General features: G+C 47.0%; 1 protein-coding gene across 1 annotated transcript in view; it reads left to right on the top strand.

The window, feature by feature from the left end:
• LOC120916559 (receptor-type tyrosine-protein phosphatase H-like) overlaps positions 1 to 20,561 on the top strand; it is a 1,518,207-nt gene that overhangs the window by 928,202 nt on the left and 569,444 nt on the right. The window contains exon 15 of the mRNA XM_040327609.1: positions 17,431 to 17,521. Coding sequence (XP_040183543.1) covers positions 17,431 to 17,521 — 91 coding nt within the window. The remainder of the gene's footprint in view (positions 1 to 17,430; positions 17,522 to 20,561) is intronic.

Here is a 20,561-nt window from a genome sequence, read left to right as displayed (position 1 = left end):
CCTACGTGGAATAATGGACAGGGCCCTTGAGGCAGAACAGAGGGAGGAAGAGTAGGACTTCCTTACCTCTCAAGGCCCCCTTTATCCAGACACTGTTCCTGCTTGCCCATCTAGAACACAGGAAGAGGAGGAGGAGGAGGAGGAGGAGGAGGAGGATGATTGTATCAGCAGCATGGAGGTGGAGCCTAGCATTCAGCATCAACAGCAGCAGTCTTCAAGGGATCATTTACAGTCCCAAGGAACACGTGGACTTTTACGTGACTGGGATGAGGTAGCTGCCGATCCTGTCGTCCTCAGTGACCCAGAGGACTGTGCCCCGAATGCCTCTGCAAACCTACGCTGCATGGCCTCCCTGATCCTACAAAGCCTGCGTAAGGATCCTCGTGTGCGTGCTATCAAGGAGAGGGATCATTACTGTCTGGCAACTCTCCTTGATCCACGTTACAAGAGTAAGGTAGCAGACCTTATGTTGCCATCGCAGAGGGAGCAGAAGATGAAACTTCTGCGGGAGGCCTTGCAGAAGGGTCTGTGCAATGCTTTCCCAGAACCGGGGGGATTACCAAAACCTGGCCCTGGACAACGTCTTGCTGAGGGTTCGGTGAGTCAGAGAAGGAGCGGTGGAGAAGGTGGCCGTCTGACCGATGCGTTCAAACAATTTTTTAGTCCGCAGCCCCAAGGTCTGACCGGTTCCAGCAACCATCGCCAGCGTCTGGTTTACATGGTCCGGGAATACCTAGGGGCAAGATCCGACTTGGACACCTTCCCCACCGAAAATCCTCTGGCTTACTGGGTCTTGAGGATGGATCACTGGCCAGAGCTTGCACAGTACGCAATTGAGCTACTGGCTTGCCTTGCATCCAGTGTTCTTTCAGAACGCACATTCAGTGCTGCTGGAGGCTTTGTGACCGATCACAGGGTGCGCCTGTGCCACCGACTCTGTTGATCGACTGACGTTCATCAAAATGAATCAGGCTTGGATCAACACCAGCTACCAATCACCTGATGCTGATGTTATTGAATAAGAATTTTTTGTTGAAATGTCAGATCCCTTTGAGACTGCGTATGCTGATGCTGAGTGACTGTCCTGTTATGCTGCTGATGGAATATCCTTCTCCTCCTCACTTTTCTTGCTGATAGCTAGTAAGACATTTTGTTTTTCTGGGCTCCGCCACCAGTGCCTAAGGCCTAATTTTTCTGCCCCTGTTTAACAGGGGCGCCTAATAACAATTTTTGATGCAATACTTTTCACGTGGCTCCTTGTTGCACTCCAATTACAGTTATTGGGAGGGGTTGCAGTGTTGTGTTGTGCCTAAGGCACAATTTGTGTGCCCCTGTGTAACAGGGGCGCCTAATAACAATTTTTGATGCAATACTTTGCACGTGGCTCTTTGTTGCGCTCCAATTAGGCCCCATACACACGAGAGGATTTATCCGCAGGTGCGGTCCACCGGACCGTTTCCGCTGATAAATCCTCTCGAGGATTTTGATCCGATGGAGTGTACTCACCATCGGATCGAAATCCGCACTGAAATCCCATCGCGATGACGTGTGCGCGACGCTGTCATATAAGGAATTCCACGCATGCGTCGAATCATTACGACGCATGCGGGGGATTGATTCAGACGGATTGATCCGGTGAGTCTGTACAGACCAGCGGATCAATCCGTTGGGATGGATTCAAGCGGATAGATTTGAAAGCATGTCTTCAAATTTTTATCCGCTGGAAATCCATCCCAGGGGATAAAAATCCGCGGAAACAGATCCGCTGGATCGTACACACCAGGGGATCTATCCGCTGGAGCCGGTCCGCGGATCAATTCCAGCGGATGGATCCTCTCGTGTGTATGGGGCCTTACAGTATGTTTGAGGGGTGCCCTTTTTTCTACAATTTTGCTTTCACAAAAAAATAATGGCCCCCCACCACCCCTAAAATAATCGAGATATTGTTGCCACACAGCAAGTGCGCAAGCAGTATTAAATTACTTTTTTCTTATAATAATTACATTTTGTGCAGGGACATTTATAAACACGTGCCACTACTAAAGACACAGAGCAGGTGTGATATTTAAAGGAATTTTTCATTTTTTTTTTCACTTTAAGCATCATTAAAATGGCTGCTCCGGAAAAAATGGCCGTTTTTAAAACTTTTTTTTCCATTGATACATGTTCCCTGGGGCAAGACCCGGGTTCTGAAAGACGTTTTCCAACATTAAATTGAATATTGGTCTTTAAAATTAGCGTTTTTGAATTCGAACGTTCGAGTCCCATAGACTCGAACATTTAGGGGTTCTAAATGTTCGCGCGAACCCGCGGTCTGTTCGAATGTTCTGGTGCGAACCGAACCCGGGTATGTTCGGCTCATCCCTACTTGTATGGCACTCGGCCTATCATTTGCATGGGGTCACGCCTCATTAGTGTGGCTCACGCCCACTTCCACCTACGACGGCTTACGCCGAGGGAACCCAGCGCAGATTGGGAGGCAAGTGTATTGAGAATTCGGTGCTTGCCTCTCTGCGCTACGTCGGCGTAGCGTATATTAGATATGCTACGTCGGCATAAATATGCGCCAATGTATGTGAATCCGGGCCAATGAGTGTACACCAATCTTCCCAAAAAGAGCCAAGAAGCTGTTCTTCCAACACCGGTGAATGTGGTTGTCTGCTTACCAGAAAGAGCGACTGTAACCAGTCTCACCAAACACATATGGGTCTCCCAAAAACCAATCAGGTCAGCAACTACTGGATCCAGGGATGGTGTCAGAGATCAGAGTCCCAGGCATGTTATTAGCAAAGTTCAGTCCTGCAGGCACAGCAGTAGGGTTGCCGCCAGCTAGATAAATTAGTCAGTAGTGGATCCCAGGGGACATTTTTTTTTAATGGGACACTGCTTTAGTTTTTTCCCTCTTAAACACTCACATTTTTTTTTTTTTTTTTAAGTGTGTTTTTTCTCCTTTATCTTGCAGAGCGTTTATTATTGGTTATTCACATTAGTTTAATATCATCACTGTGTTTGTTTATATTGTATTTAGGATCATCATTGATTTGATACATTATTTCACTATTAGCGCTGCACTCCTTTGTATTTTTAGATATTGATATATAACAGGTGCAGCGCTCACAAACTCAAAACCAAAATGATGAAAATAATAATAGTAATGAAAAATAATCCTATAAATCACCAGGATCTTACCCCCAATGTCTCCTATCCAAGTATGGTACTTCCCAGGCCCTACCTTGCTTAGTTCATAGGGCACATTCAGTGTGGTGTGGCCATAGGCCTTTCCCCCAATGTCTATTGTTAACAGCAATATGTGTTAAACAAAATAAAAAAAATATAAACAAAAACATAAATCAGCAAAGTGCTTAAATCCAGAAATTAATCCAGAAGCACATATAGCAGAAAAAACACTAGGAGAGACTCAAGGGTCCCACAAGCCGCGATGAGAAATTGTATAAGCTCCTCGGGCTCTCACCATCAAATACTTATAAATTCTCCCAGGTGTCATTAATCACACACGGCTTACCAAATAACGCGACCCTCCATATAAGAGTGATCACCTGTGCATAGTGAAGTTCCCCCAGGAAAAGGGCACTGTCTCCAGCAGAGGCGGCTGTAGACTTTGCGAGGCCTTAGGGAAACTTAGACATGAGGCCCCACTCACACCCATAAGATGCAGGAGATGGTCATAGACTGTGTGGCCATGATACAGGAGAAGGTCAGAGACTGTGTGGCCATGATACAGGAGAAGGTTAGAGACTGTGCGGCCATGATACAGGAGACAGTCAGAGACTGTGCGGCCATGATACAGGAGACGGTCAGAGACTGTGCGGCCATGATACAGGAGACGGTCAGAGACTGTGCGGCCTTGATACAGTAGACAGTCAGAGACTGTGCGGCCATGATAAAGGAGATGGTCATAGACTGTGCGGCCATGATAGAGGAGACGGTCAGAGACTGTGTGGCCATGATAGAGGAGATGGTCAGAGACTGTGCAGACAATCATACAGGAGATGGTCAGAGACTGTGCAGACAATCATACAGGAGACGGTTTTATTATGGTAATCACAGAAATTGCTACACAGAATTATAAATCTTTTGGTAGATGAAACATTTCACATATGTGTGTGAATAGCTGTTTGCCTGGCGTTCATTTTGAAAGCAGAACTGCAGCAAGATAAATAATTAAAATAATTAAAATTAATAATAAAATAAGCCCTTCAGTTTGAACGACAGCCAGCCTCATTCAACTGAAATGTACATGCCCTCAGCCTGTCATTCAACAAGTAAAGAGAAGGACACAATGATGATCACATCCTGTGGCGGCTGGTACTCAACATTTTTGGGGGGGGCGCAAACAAACTGAAAAAACAAACCCATTAATTGCAGCCTCACTGTGCTATCAAACACAACCACTATGCCCATCAAACGCAGCCACTGTGCCCATCATTTGCAGCCACTGTGCCCATCAAACGCAGCCACTGTGCCCATCAAACGCAGCCACTGTGCCCATCAAATGCCGCCACTGTGCCCCATCAAATGCTTCCACTGTGCCCCATCAAATGCTGCCACTGTGCTTCATCAAATGCCACCACATCAAATGCCGCCACTGTGCCACATCAAATACCGCCACTGTGCAACATCAAATGCCGCCACTGTGCCACATCAAATGCCGCCACTGTGCCACATCAAATGCCGCCACTGTGCCACATCAAATACTGCCACTGTGCCCCATCAAATGCTGCCACTGTGCTTCAACAAATGCTGCCACTGTGCTTCAACAAATGCTGCCACTGTGCCCAAACGCAGCATCTGTGCCTATCAAATGCCGCCACAGTGCCCCACCACATGCCACCACTGTGCCTATCAAATGCAGCCACAGTGCCACTGCCACATCAAATGCCCATCAAAAGTTGCCACTGTGACAGGGTACAGACAATGATGATGAGAGCAACAGTACAGACAGACGGCATGAAGTAAATGTACCTACCTGCTCCTCGCCTCTGTGACTTGGTCCCCTACTAAAGGCAGCAGGAGAAGCAACACGTGAGGTTCTCTCTCTCCCTCTTTCTGAGTGCCCTGAAGTCCAATCTGGGAGTTGTAGTCTATGCAGAGCACAGGCACCAGAGGGCCAAGTTTAAGTCTCTTTGCCTGTGCTCTATGGGAGAACTACAACTCCCACCATGCGAGCCTGCTATTGGTCACCGGCAGCCTGAGCCATGCCCACCATGATCAATCGTAAAGTGTTGTCCCTTGTCCGCCGCTGTGGACCGGACTCTGCAGGCGGCTGTGTGCAGCGCGCACGCCGCCCACTCACCCCGTCCCACTCAACACACACTAACCTGAAAGGCAAATTAGGCAATCGCGTGAGGCCTTTTCTGTGGGCGCGGCCTAAGGCGATAGCCTAATTAAAGAACTTCCTCTGGTCTCCAGTAGGGATGAGCCGAACATACCCGCGTTCAGTTCGCACCAGAACGTTCGAACAGACCGACCGTTCGCGCGAACATTTAGAACCCCATTGATGTCTATGGGACTCGAACGTTCGAATTAAAAAAAGTGCTAATTTTAAAGCCCAATATTCAAGTTATTGTTGGAAAACGTCTTTGAGAACCCGGGTCTTGCCCCAGGGAACATGTATCAATGGAAAAAAAAGTTTTAAAAACTGTAGTTTTTTCTTGAGCAGCGATTTTAATGATGCTTAAAGTGAAAACATTTCCTTTAAATATGGTACCTGCTGGGTGTCTATAGTAGTGGCACGTGTTTAGAAATGTCCCTGCACAATGAGATTACTCTCAGAAAAAAAGTAATTTAATACTGCTTGCGGCTTTAATGTAATGGTTGGTCCCTGCAATATGGATACAAATCATTGAAAAAAATAGCATGAGTTTCCCCACCACCACTCCCCCCAGGTCATTACAAGACCCAGTGCCGATCCTGACCTCCCTGGGGCCCTAAGCAAAATGACATGGCACATTAAAAATTTGAATCAGGGGGGGCGCTGACGACAGTGACATGTCACATTAAAGAAAGTTGAGAAGCGGGTGAGGGGGTGTTCTGCTGTCGGAATCGACTCAGGCAGCGAGTTTAGAAGCGGGGTGAGGGGGCGAAAATGACTTCTCACCAGGCGGGGCCTCTAGTAATTTGGGGGGCCCTTTGCAGCTTTGCGGGGCCCTAAGCGGCTTGCATAGTGAGCCTATAGCAAGGATCGGCCCTGAGAAGACCTTTTGGCCATATATACTTTGAACAGCAGTATACAGGGGTTGCAAACAAGATAAGGACTGTAGGTTTCTTAAGTAGAATCAGAACCATGTCATACTTTGCTCCTGCATATTGCACAATTTCCTAAAGAGACCCTCAACAAACTACATGACACTTGTGCCTGATGAGGCCACTGATGTTCCAGTGGTGGTGGCCCGTGAGACTGTCCATACAGGCTTGGCCCCCCCAAAGTGCACGTGCTGTGTGGCAACAATATGTCGATTATTTTAGGGGTGGGGGGGACCATTACAATGCCAGATCTTGGATCAATAAATTATTTTTTTGGTAAATAAAAATTCTAGAAAAAAGGGGGGTTGCCATCCAGGGCCCCCTTTGAACAAATTCGGTGAAGAACTCCTGTTCTCTGAAGGCCTCCATTATTTCTGCAAGTCAAAATGTAGCAAAAAAAACTAATGTCAGTCAAGCTTTCTCCCCATATCTAACCCACAAACTCATCCACTGATCATAAAGTCCAAAAATCAAGTTTCGTATCGTCGTACTGCACGATCGGTTTCCCGACGTTTTCTACCGACTGCGAACGACATTCTCACTCACAAAATATCCCTTTATACACTGTTCATGCGGGAAGCTCCGCACGTATCCCCGCCTATGACGATCGTTCTAGTAATTGGCACGCCCCTTTTCGGTCGGTCAATGCACTTCACTGAATAAGACATGATGGAGGAGACTCAGGAGAGACTTGTGCAACCACAAGTAAGGAGAGAGGCCAGGCACACACCAGGAGCAGGAGGATGAACAAAGCCACCAGCATGACCTTTGATGAGATGGTGGAGATGGTTGCCATTGTTGAAGAGGAGGACTATGATTGTCTAAAAGGGCCTTACAAGAAACCCAAGAAGGTAAAGGCCCAGATAATGGAGAAAGTTCAGATGACTCTCCATGAGAAATTCAAGGTGCAGAGGTCAAGGGATCAGTTGAGGAAGAGGTGGTCAGACTTGAAAAGAAGAGGCCCGGAGCAGATGGAGAGGATTCGAAGAGTCCTCCTAAGACGTAAGTAATTTTCATGTGTACTCTGAGTATTTGTTTTTATTATTTTGCGGCATGTGCTTTTTATTTCAGGTTGTGTATATATACAGTTCAAGAATAGATGTCTCAAGGTTTATGTTTGTGGTCATAATAATCGGTTGTTCATTCTATTTATGATCATTTTATGTGAGACCAACTTTTTATTTACTGTAGATGTGTTATTAACTAGATTTAAATAATCCAACTTAAGTCAATATACAGTAAAAGGAGAGTATGCTCAGCACAGCAGTTGATTACACATATGGACTCAGTAGCACAATGGTTGGCATGGCCGATCCGCCCTATAGGCTCACTATGCAAGTCGCTTAGGGCCCCGCAAAGCTGTAAAGGGCCCCCCAAATAACTAGAGGCCCCGCCTGGTAAGAAGTCATTTTCGCCCCCTCACCCCGCTTCTCAACTCGCTGGCTGCATGTGAGAAGAGGCAAGAAGTCAGCACCCCTTGCTTCTCAATTTAATGTAAGATGTCATTTCCGACAGCAGAACACCCCCTCCCCCCACTTCTCAACTTCCTTTAATGTGACATATCACTGTCGACAGCGCCCCCCCGCTTCTCATTTTTAATGTGCTATGTCATTTTACTTCGGGCCCCAGGGAGGTCAGGATCGGCACTGAGTGTTGGTCACAAGAACAACCTAGTTAGGGTGTCACACAGAGGTGATCCAGTGTATACTTGTTGTTTTTCCATGTAGGAAACTTGGCCAAAGATAGAGAAATGCAGCAACTTTGGTAATGGATAAAATCATGTGTTAAGCTTAGAAGGATTGTAAAAACAGACAATTGTACCACACTTTTTAAAAAGAATGATTGATATTCCTCTTTCAGGCCTCTAATCTTTTTGATTCATGTATCCCTTTTTTTACAATGTCATAGGGCACAATGAAGCTGCAGCAGTGGAGCCGACCAACCCCACACAGAGCCAAGCCCCACCCTCGACGAATGTGCAGGAAGTGCAAAATGCCACCACATCAGGTCAGTGTCATACAGCACAGCTTCAGGTAATACATGTAGGCCTGCATAATTGTAATACATGTTTTTTTTCCAAATTTCAGGAGGTGTCGGAGCTGTTGGGGGCGGATTGGACACCTACAGTGCCCATGTCCTTATTGGGGAGATCAATTCCTGCAGGGCAGAAATAGAGGAAACAAACCTCGCCCTAGAGAATATTATAAATAAAAACCGAAAGCTGGAACAAAAAATGAAGAATCTTATTGATGTGCTGGGGAGGGATTTAAAAAAAATAGATGTAGACAAATATTTCAAATCAAAAAAATATTTGACAAAAAAAAAAATTAAAGAATTTATATTAAGATATTTTTTGAAAAAATAAAAATGACACATTTTAAGTGTGATACAATAAATATTTTTGGATACTCAACAATGTGTGGCTTCTTATTATATCAATGCTGCCTAAAAGAACAAATCTAGATTTGTGGTGTTTACATCGACAATGATGAGTATTTAGTACAGGGAAATAAACATGACACTATGATAATGTAGGAGAAAGCTAGAATGAACTCAAATTAGAAAATAATCAAAACAAAGAAAAGAACTAGAACAGGGGCAGAAAATTTGCTGCGCTCCAATTACAGATAATGTAATTGGAGCGCAGCAAAGACCCACATGCCAAGTATTACATTAAAAATTGTTATTAGACGCCCCTGTTAAACAGGGGCGGAAAAATTGGTCCTTAGGCACTGGTGGTGGAGCCCAGAAACAAAAAATTTCTTAGTAGCTATTAGCAAGATCAGTGAGGAGGAAAAGGATATTGAGTCAGCAGCATAACAGGACAGTCACTCAGCATCAGCATAGGCAGTCTCCAAGGGATCTGTCATTTAAAAAAAATTATTCAGTTACATCTGCATCAGGTGCTTGGTAGCTGGTGTTGATCCAAGCCTGATTCATTTTTATGAAAGTCGATCGACGGAGTGATCGGTCACAAAGCCTCCAGCAGCACTGAATGTGCATTCTGAAAGAACGCTGGATGAAGGGCAAGCCAGTAGCTCAATTGCGTACTGTGCAAGCTCTGGCCAGTGATCCATCCTCAAGACCCAGTAAGCCAGAGGATTTTCACTGGGGAAGGTGTCCAAGTCTGATCTTGCCCCTAGGTATTCACGCACCATGTAAACCAAACGCTGCCGATGGTTGCTGGAACTGGTCATACCTTGGGGCTGCGGACTAAAAAATTGTCTGAACGCATCGGTCAGACGGCCACCTTTTCCAACGCTCCTTCTGTGACTCACCGAAGCCTCAGCAACACGTTGTCCAGGACCAGGATTTGGTAATCCCCCAGGTTCTGGGAACGCGTTGCACAGAGCCTTCTGCAAGGCCTCCCAAAGATGTTATATCTTCTGCTCCCTCTGCGACGGCAAGATATGCTCCGCAACCTTACTCTTGTAACGTGGATCAAGGAGAGTTGCCAGCCAGTAATGATCCCTCTCCTTGATACCACGAACACGAGGATCCTTACGCAGGCTTTGCAGGATCAGGACAGTGCATGCATCCCTGATCAAGGCCCACTGGCGTGGGGAAAAAACCCAAGCTCTCCTGACCCAGTTCTGCTGCCATATTAGCACAGGTACTCATTGATGGCCCTCTGCTGCGTGTGCAGCATGGCCAATGTAGAGTTCCATCCGGTGGGCATGTCACAGATTAGGCGGTTCTTGGGCAGGTTATATTCCCTTTGGAGGTCTGTCAGCTGAGCGGTGGCATTGTATGACCTTTTGAAATGCACACAGACTTTCCTGGCCTGCTTCAGGACATCCTGTAAGCCCGGGTACCTGCCCAAGAACCGCTGAACCACCAAATTGAGAACATGAGCAAAACAGGGCACATGGGTGAGTTTTCCCTGTCGCAGGGCAGAGAGGAGGTTGGTGCCATTGTCGCTAACCACCATTCCCGGCTTAAGCTGGCGTGGCGTCAACCACCTCTGAGCCTGCCCCTGTAGAGCTGACAGAACCTCTGCCCCAGTGTGGCTCCTGTCTCCCAAGCACACCAGCTCTAGCGCCGCATGGCATCTCTTGGCCTGCATTCCTGCGTAGCCCCTTGTACGCCTACGGAGCACGGCTGGTTCAGAGGAAACATCAGCACAGGAAGAGGCCACAGAGGAAGAAGAAGAGGAGGGGGTGGAGGAGAGAGGTGTGTCACAACCGGAAGGAGTGTTTTGGAGGCGTGGTGGCAGAACAACCTCCAACACTACTGTACCTTGCCCTGCGTCCTTCCCAGCTGCCAGCAGAGTCATCCAATGCGCCGTAAAAGAGAGGTAACGTCCCTGTCCATGCCTTCTGGACCATGAGTCAGCGGTAAGATGCACCTTACCACTGACCGCCCTGTCCAGCGTGACACACCTATTTCTACACCTTCAGTCCTATCAGTGCAGGCTTCAGACAGGACTGAGGGTCTAGTGGGGTTGGAGCTCCCAGCTGATGAGGGGCAAGGGGAGGTCCGCTTTGTTCTTTGGTGTGGGTCTTTCAGGTATGCTTGCCAACGAACTGCATGGCAGGTCGACATATGTCTGGTAAAGCATATGGTGCCCAAGCAGGTGATGTTTTGGCCACGCCAGATACGCTTGAGACATATGTTGCAACGGTGCGATCTGATGCACATGTCTCAAAAAAGGCCCACACCAAAGAACTTTTGCAGTACCGTTGAGACACAGCACCGCCCTGCACAGGCGTAGCTCTGCGATGTAATGCAGTGGGTGTGCTGCCTCTTAAGCTGTCCCCTGGAGGGCATCCTGCCTCTTTGGAGATGTGCCTATGCCTCTTCCTCCTCCTCTTCCTCCTCCTCCTCCTCTCTCCTATCAGGCACCCACGTAGAGTCAGTGACCTCATCATCCCCTCCCTCCTCATCACTGTCAAAAACCTGGCAGTATGCTGCAGCTGGGGGAACATGACTGCCAGATTGCTGTCCCTCTCGGGCACCCGCTCTCTCTGGGCTCATATCAATGCTTTCCTCTATCTGTGTTCCGTCATCGGAGCCTTCAAAACGTTGCACATCTTCATGTAGCATGTACCCAACACTGTGTTGAAACAGTTCGGGGGACTCCTCAGGAGGACATGGTGGGACTAGGGAAGGATTGTGTGATGCCATTGTGCAGAGGGAAGAGGACGCCTTGGCAGCTGCTTAGCCAGATAAACTAAGCTCAGCCTGGGTGAGAGAGGATGAGGAGGATGAGGACAGCTTGGTCATCCACTCTACTAATTTCTCTGCATGTTGAGGCTCAACACGGCCAGCTCCCGAAAAAGAAGGACGAGCGTGTCAGACGTCCACGTCCTGAAGAGGATGCACCGTGTCCACCAACAGTGTTGCCTCTAGATGCAGAGCTTGCCCTAGTGACTCTCTGCCTTTCTTTGTTGTCCTTCCAGACATTTTAATAGCCTGCACAGGACAAAATCAGAAATAAACAGCACCTGTCCAGTAAGAGCGACTGTGTTTATGGGCAAAAACACAGCAAATGTACAGTAAGATCGACTGTGTTTATGGGCAAAAACACACCAAACGTGCAGTAAGATCGACTGCGTTTATGGGCAAAAACACACCAAACGTGCAGTAAGATCGACTGTGTTTATGGGCAAAAACACAGCAAACGTGCAGTAAGATCGACAGTGTTTATGGGCAAAAACACAGAAAACGTGCAGTAAGATCGACTGCGTTTATGGGCAAAAACACACCAAACGTGTAGTAAGATCGACTGCGTTTATGGGCAAAAACACAGCAAACGTGCAGTAACAGGAACTGCGTTTATGGACAAAAACACAGCAAACTTGCAGTAAGATCGACTGCGTTTATGGGCAAAAACACAGCAAATGTGCAGTAAGAGCGACTGTGTTTATGGGCAAAAACACAGCAATCGTGCACTAACAGCAACTGCGTTTATGGGCAAAAACACAGCAAATGTGCAGTACGATCGACTGCGTTTATGGGCAAAAACACAGCAAACGTGCACTAACAGCAACTGCGTTTATGGGCAAAAACACAGCAAACGTGCAGTAAGATCGACTGCGTTTATGGGAAAAAACACACCAAACGTGCAGTAAGATCGACTGCGTTTATGGGCAAAAACACACCAAACGTGCAGTAAGATCGACTGCGTTTATGGGCAAAAACACACCAAACGTGCACTAACAGGAACTGCGTTTATGGGAAAAGACACAGCAAACGTGCACTAACAGCAACTGCGTTTATGGGCAAAAACACAGCAAACGTGCAGTACGATCGACTGCGTTTATGGGCAAAAACACAGCAAACGTGCACTACCAGCAACTGCGTTTATGGGCAAAAACACAGCAAACGTGCAGTAAGATCGACTGCGTTTATGGGCAAAAACACAGCAAACGTGCAGTAAGATCGACTGCGTTTATGGGCAAAAACACACCAAACGTGCACTAACAGCAACTGCGTTTATAGGCAAAAACACAGCAAACGTGCAGTACGATCGACTGCGTTTATGGGCAAAAACACAGCAAACGTGCACTAACAGCAACTGCGTTTATGGGCAAAAACACAGCAAACGTGCAGTAAGATCGACTGCGTTTATGGGCAAAAACACACCAAACGTGCACTAACAGCAATTGCGTTTATGGGTAAAAACACAGCAAACGTGCAGTAAGATCGACTGCGATTATGGGCTAACACACAGCAAATGTGCACTAACAGCAACTGCGTTTATGGGCAAAAACACAGCAAACGTGCAGTAAGATCGACTGCATTTATGGGCAAAAACACAGCAAACGTGCAGTAAGATTGACTGCGTTTATGGGCAAAAACACAGCAGACGTGCAGTAAGATCGACTGCGTTTATGGGCAAAAACACAGCAAACGTGCACTAATAGCAACTGCGTGTATGTGCAATTAAATAGCACACGTCCACTAACACTGAGTACTATGTTTAGGTGTAAACTAAACACTATGCAGGCAATACAACACGTTAGAGCACTGCATCTAGCACAATCCACTGCCTAACAATAGGAATAGCTCATCTAGCTAAGCTGTACAGTGTATAAATATATGTACAACGCTAGGATGTATATATATCCTCTACACACTGCAAATTTAACTAAACTGACTAGCCTTCCTGATCTATCTATCTATCTATCTATCTGGTATAAAAGACACTGTGGGCCAGATTCACGAATAATTGCGGCGCCGTAACGTAACCTGTTTACGTTACACCGCCACAAGTTTTCAGTGTAAGTGCCTGATCCTCAAAGCACTTACCTGTAAACTTGCGGCGGTGTAATGTAAAGTCGTCCGGCGCAAGCACTATTTAAATTAGGTGCGCTCCCACGCCGGACGTTCTGCGCATGCTCCGTTCGCAATTTTGCCGACGTGCTTTGCGCGAAATTACCGCGGCCCGACGTGTTTGTGAATCGCGACGTGCGTAACTTACTTACGCCGAAAAAAAAAAATTGAAAGCGACGCGGGAACGACGGCCATACTTTAACATGGCTGGTGTAAAGTTAAGCAATGAAAAACATTGCTTAACTTTGCGACGGGAAAAAAATACTTGCGACGACGTAACGAACGCGAAAACCTTTGTGGATCGCTGTAAGTCCTCATTTGCATACCGACGCTGGAATACGACGCGAAAACTCCCCCCAGCGGCGGCCAAAGTATTGCATCCTAAGATCCGACGGTGTAAGTCAAGTACACCTGTCGGATCTTAGGGCTGCCTAAGAGACACAGCAGCGTACCTGCACAGGCGTAGCTCTGCGATGTAATGCAGTGGGTGTGCTGCCTCTTAAGCTGTCCCCTGGAGGGCATCCTGCCTCTTTGGAGATGTGCCTATGCCTCTTCCTCTTCCTCCTCCTCCTCCTCTCTCCTATCAGGCACCCACGTAGAGTCAGTGACCCCATCATCCCCTCCCTCCTCATCACTGTCAAAAACCTGGCAGTATGCTGCAGCTGGGGGAACATGACTGCCAGATTGCTGTCCCTCTCGGGCACCCGCTCTCTCTGGGCTCACATCAATGCTTTCCTCTATCTGTGTTCCGTCATCGGAGCCTTCAAAACGTTGCACATCTTCATGTAGCATGTACCCAACACTGTGTTGAAACAGTTCGGGGGACTCCTCAGGAGGACATGGTGGGACTAGGGAAGGATTGTGTGATGCCATTGTGCAGAGGGAAGAGGACGCCTTGGCAGCTGCTTAGCCAGATAAACTAAGCTCAGCCTGGGTGAGAGAGGATGAGGAGGATGAGGACAGCTTGGTCATCCACTCTACTAATTTCTCTGCATGTTGAGGCTCAACACGGCCAGCTCCCGAAAAAGAAGGACGAGCGTGTCAGACGTCCACGTCCTGAAGAGGATGCACCGTGTCCACCAACAGTGTTGCCTCTAGATGCCTCTAGATGCAGAGCCTGCTTGCCCTAGTGACTCTCTGCCTTTCTTTGTTGTCCTTCCAGACATTTTAATAGCCTGCACAGGACAAAATCAGAAATAAACAGCACCTGTCCAGTAAGAGCGACTGTGTTTATGGGCAAAAACACAGCAAACGTACAGTAAGATCGACTGTGTTTATGGGCAAAAACACACCAAACGTGCAGTAAGATCGACTGCGTTTATGGGCAAAAACACACCAAACGTGCAGTAAGATCGACTGTGTTTATGGGCAAAAACACAGCAAACGTGCAGTAAGATCGACAGTGTTTATGGTCAAAAACACAGAAAACGTGTAGTAAGATCGACTGCGTTTATGGGCAAAAACACAGCAAACGTGCAGTAACAGGAACTGCGTTTATGGACAAAAACACAGCAAACTTGCAGTAAGATCGACTGCGTTTATGGGCAAAAACACCTCATTTGCATACCCGACGCTGGAATACGACGCGAAAACTCCCCCCAGCGGCGGCCGAAGTATTGCATCCTAAGATCCAACGGTGTAAGTCAATTACACCTGTCGGATCTTAGGGCTATCTATGCGGAACTGATTCTATGAATCAGCCGCATAGATACGACAAGAGATACGACGGTGTATCAGGACATACGCCGTCGTATCTCTTCTGTGAATCTGGCCCTGTGTCTCTATCTATCTCTCTCTCTCTAACTGTCTGACTGACTTCCTTTCTTTAACAAAGCCGGAACACACTACACGCGGCCGCCTTGCAGGCGGCCTTATATAGTGTGGGGCGTGTACTAAACCCCCTGAGCCATAATTGGCCAAAGCCACCCTGGCTTTGGCCAATTATGGTTCTTCGTTTTTTGCGCGCTGTGATTGGCCAAGCATGCAGGGTCATGGTGCATGGTTGACCAATCATCAGCGCGCAATGCCGCAGTGAATTATGGGCCGACGCGCGTCACTCGAATTTGGCGTGAACGACCCGTTTTGTTCGAAATTCGTCGAACGTACGAACAGACGATGTTCGAGTCGAACATACGTTTGAGTCGAACACAAAGCTCATCCCTTGTCTCCAGCCTTCACTCTTCCACAGAGACACCAGGAATTTTGCTGTCAGTGGTCACCATATATGTAGCACCCTCCTAGGTACGTGCTAGAAAAGAGTACAGTTTTTTGATCTTTCTGCTTACCAGGAAAAGATAAAAGGTAAAACTTAGAGTGCTCTCTGCCTACCAGGGAGCAGGATATTTTGGTAAGGTCTGCTCATTGCGCTCAGGTGCAGCTCAGCTTGTTTGATTGTCCCTCACTGGTCCAATAGGGAGGCATATTGGACAGTAGGAGAGTACCTGACAAGTGAGTGCACAGGCTTTTTTACAGTCCTGACAATTGGCAGAGTAAAAGTGCTGCATTGCATGTTGGTATACTGTATAAAAGCCCAGGGTACATGTGCTCAGAGTTAGTTAAGCCAGGGAACAGAGTCAAGGAAGAAGGGAGCGGTTGCTGCCTTCTCTTTCGCGGAGGTGGTCATGCAACCTGGACTGGTCATTGAGTAACAAGCGTGTGGGAGTAAGGGTGGGAAAAATGGAAACCCCTAACAACCAAGTGGAAACTATGAGCAACCAGCTGCAGGTAACCAGGGAGAAGCATATGAAATACACTCAGCAAGCCCTATGGGGACAGTGCTACATATACATTCACAATTTGCAGGGAACCGCTCCAATTAGATCAGCAGGACCCATGCACATATGATAAAAGAGACACTCCACATAGCATAAAACCCCCCCATAACAAGGAATTTATTAAGTCCAAGCATTTAACATAGAGAATAATAACAAGCACTTTCAATACTGGTATCACTTATCATTTGTTGGGAAATCCCAATGTAATGGGGAAACTCTACCTCTTTTGTTCTCTTTTCTTCTTTACCAAGAGCAAGGCAGCAGGTGTTAGAAATCATGCTCACCACTTCTCAAAATTTCTAAAATTGGCCAAATTGTAAAATATACATCAATCCAGATGCAAGCTGGTGAAAGGGTCCCTTCTCAAAGCAAGTAATTTCCATGGGGTACAGGACCAACCCTAGGCTGTCCCTCCTACACAGAAACCTCTCTCAATGCTGAACCTACCTGTTCCTAGCCAGTGGGTGTCTGATCCTATCTCACACTCCTCACACTGTAGGGCACACAAGAATTAAACAACAGGAGTTATATATAGCCTTTGGCTGCCAAAGTTTCGGGAGAGCTCTGTGTCCAATCAGATACAGGCAGAGGCGGCTCTTTAATTAGGCAAATTAGGCAGTCGCCTAAGGCCTCACGCTTACATGGGGACTCGCGGCCGCCTAATTTGCCTGACGGAGGAAAGGGAAGGGCCCAGCATCGGGAAGAATGATGGCACTGCCTGCGGATGTGTGGGACCAATCTCCTCAGGATTCTGCACTAAAAATTTTATACTTTTTCCCATTATGGGCGTGAGAGGGGCCTCATGTCTAAGTTTTGCCTAAGGCCTCACGAAGCCTAGAGCCGCCTCTGAGGCTGACAGTTTTAGATAGACTGGATGAAGATTAGAACTTCTGTTTGGTTTTACTGCAGCTGGAGACTGCATTGGAAATATTACTTCATGTCCTCCCTTGTAAAAAAAGTTTTCCCAAGGACAGGAAGAGAGGGAACAATTCTCTAACAGCCACACTGACAGATATACAAATGCATTTTTTAAGTCAAGTAGGAGAATGCCCATTGTTCTGTAGAAGGTAAATAAGGGAAAATCTCTCTAATGGAGTTTTTGCTTTGCCAACAGGAACTAAGCTCTATTGGAACAGAACAGTCAAAACGAGAAGCTGAACTACCAGAAAACAGGGCAAAGAACCGTTTTACTAATGTCCTTCCATGTAAGTAGCTACAGACAAAACAGCATCAATCTATGAAGTTTGCACAGTAAAACTAACAATAACTGTAGTATTGACTAATATATATATATATATATATATATATATATATATATATATATATATATTATAAAAAGGGCTCGCCAAAATCCGGGCGCCCGGTTGCAATTGCGACAAGAAATAGTTACCTGGCGCCCGGGGAAGCTTAAGCTTGCAGAAGGCCGCAAAGCCGCGGCCTCAATTACCGGCCAGCCCGGGCCCGCTGCAATCGCGTGGATCCTGTGTCTCTGTGTGCCCCCACCTCCCCCCGCCGTGCGATTGCGATTACAGAGGAGGTCTAGGGCTAGAATTATTTCTCTCGCTCTACCGATCGCGGCGATACCTCACCTTCTGCGTGCGAGCTTGGCGGGACGGGGCGCGTTTTCTGGCTCCTAACTTTTTTAGCTGCCTCCTAGATTCCAAGCAAATTTGTCAAACCCATATATATATATATATATATATATATATATATATATATATATATATATATATATATATACACAGGGCTCAAAATTTCAAGTCCTGAGCTACTAGCCAGGCCTCAAGAGTTACTCGCCACCAGTTGCCCCACCTAATTCATACACTGCCCTGCGCCTAATTGCACCTGTAAACACGCCCTCGTAGATTATCTCATGGAATGACAATGTTTTATGCAGAATCATGTTACAAAATTAAATATTAACAACAACAACTTTAACAAAATGGGACAGGGCACTGGGGGCAGATCAGAGGGACAGGGCACTGGGGACAGACCAGAGGGACAGGGCACTGGGAGCAGACCAGAGGGACAGGGCACTGGGAGCAGACCAGAGGGACAGGGCACTGGGAGCAGACCAGAGGGACATGGCACTAGAACTGGGTCTCTTCCCCATTCTCTTGCTGTCTCCTCTGCAACTCCCATCCATCCTCTCTCTCTCTCCCATTCATCTCATCATCAGGAGCCTGTGTGTGCGGCTCCACGCTTGCATGTCCCCACTTCCCCCTTTTATTCAGGCTGGCGGAGAGGAGTTGCAGCACAGCGGGAGGGAGTACAATCCAGCGCTGAGATCCACACAACTGCACAGCCATTGACACCATAGCACAGCGCACACTGACAGCGCACAGCACACATTGAGACCAGTCTGTTCACAGTGCTCAGGCTGAACTGTTGGACACTTACATAGAGCACAAGGAGAAAAAAACTGCACAAACTGGAAGGCTGCCGCTCTCATGTCAGGGCAACTTTCAGTGAGCGCTGCACCAGAGTGGTAATTTTCGCAATCCTCCACCTCACTCATTACTTTCTGCTCTCCAGCTACATTGGTCGGGGCCTGGGGGTAGGGGGCAGGCTCAGCGAGGTCATACTGTTAGGTCCCATGGCTTAATGAGAATTGTAAGGAGAGCATCTGTGTACTGCTCTGCCTGTGCGCGGCTCACCAGACTACTTTTCCTGAGCATGCACCTTTCCTCTTCGGCCGCCAATCTCATCAGGACTCTAAGTGTAGGCACAGATTGCAGGGAGATTGCTCATGCAGCCCTGGCATCACTCGCCCTCAGCTTAAATCCACTCGCCAAATGCTAGTAGGCGAGTGGAAATTTTGAGGGCTGTGTATATATATATATATATATATATATATATATATATATATATATAATTACTTTATAAATAACTAAATATTACTTAATTTATACAACAAACACATTTCCTGGTGCTTAGTTTGGACTATCAGCTGATGACACATTGGCATGTCTGCAGATGTACCAAAGGGCTCTGTCAAGCCTTCAGGTACTGGCAGAGCCCCTCGGCACCTCTGAGGTTCAGGAGATTCCCATGCATGTGCAAATATGATGAAGGTTTGGCACTTCCATAATTGTCATCTTTGCGGGTAGGTAGATGTTTGGGAAAATCTGCGCTTGCGTAGATGTGCCACAAGGTTCATTTGGAATACAAATACCTGCGGCATATCTGCACACATATGGGGTGTGGGGGGGGGGGGGGGTTGGGGGGCAGGCAACACAAACATCATTCTTACATAGGCAACAAATGAGGAAGTGCAACTTTGCAGAACAAATAAATGTCACAACAAATTTACAGTGGAACCTCTGATTACGATCATAATCTGTTCCAGGAGAATGCTCGTAATCCAAAGTACTTACATATCAAAGCGTGTTTCCCATTGAAGTCAATGGAAACAAAAATAATTTGTTCCGCATTGACTTCAATGGCATGCAATACTGCATGCGGCCAGAGGTGGGGAGCACCGGAGAGCTTTGGGAACACACGGAAAGGCCCAAGGACAGCTTGGCTGACATCGAAAAACCTTGGAAAGGCTGAGCATTTCCGAACTGAGCACTGTATTTCCGAGTCTTTTCGAGCATTTCCGAACAGCTCCGAACAGGGCTGATTGACTCTGATCGGCGCCGTTCGTCACCGGCGCCCCCCCTACCTCAGGCCAAACGCGGTACTGCACACCGCTGTGGCTTGAATCCTGTCCGTGTTGCAAGACAACACTCGCAATGCGAGTCAGGATTTAAAAAAATACAGTGCTCGTATTGCAAAATGCTCGTTAACCACGTTACTCGCAATCCGCGGTTCCACTGTATATCTAATTGTAAGCGGGTGAAGGAGGAGGTGACAGGGCAACATGATATTTTTAAGTGATTGCAAACCTCAGACAAGTACACAAAGCACATCCCTCTATAGCTTTGGCCCTGAATCCAAAGCACCAAGTCTTATTCTTCTCCTATCTCTGATCTCTCTGCTATCTGTTTCAAATATTTTATTGAATTTTATATTTATCAACAAAATTCCATTAACAGATCATATACAATATTATATTAGAAACAGATATTCCATTAACAGAACATGTACAATAGTATAGTAAAAAAAGGCGTAATCATTTAGGAAAGTAACTCTTATTAACCACTTGCTTACTGGGCACATATACCCCCTTCCTGCCCAGGCTAAATTTCAGCTTTCGGCACTGCATCGCTTTAAAGCAGGGTTCCAACCACAATTAGCATT

This window comes from Rana temporaria, chromosome 10 (genome assembly GCF_905171775.1).
Source record: "Rana temporaria chromosome 10, aRanTem1.1, whole genome shotgun sequence".
In the NCBI taxonomy this organism is placed as follows: domain Eukaryota; kingdom Metazoa; phylum Chordata; class Amphibia; order Anura; family Ranidae; genus Rana; species Rana temporaria.
Note: the sequence above shows the minus strand (reverse complement) of the source record. Positions and strands in the feature narration are given on the sequence as shown.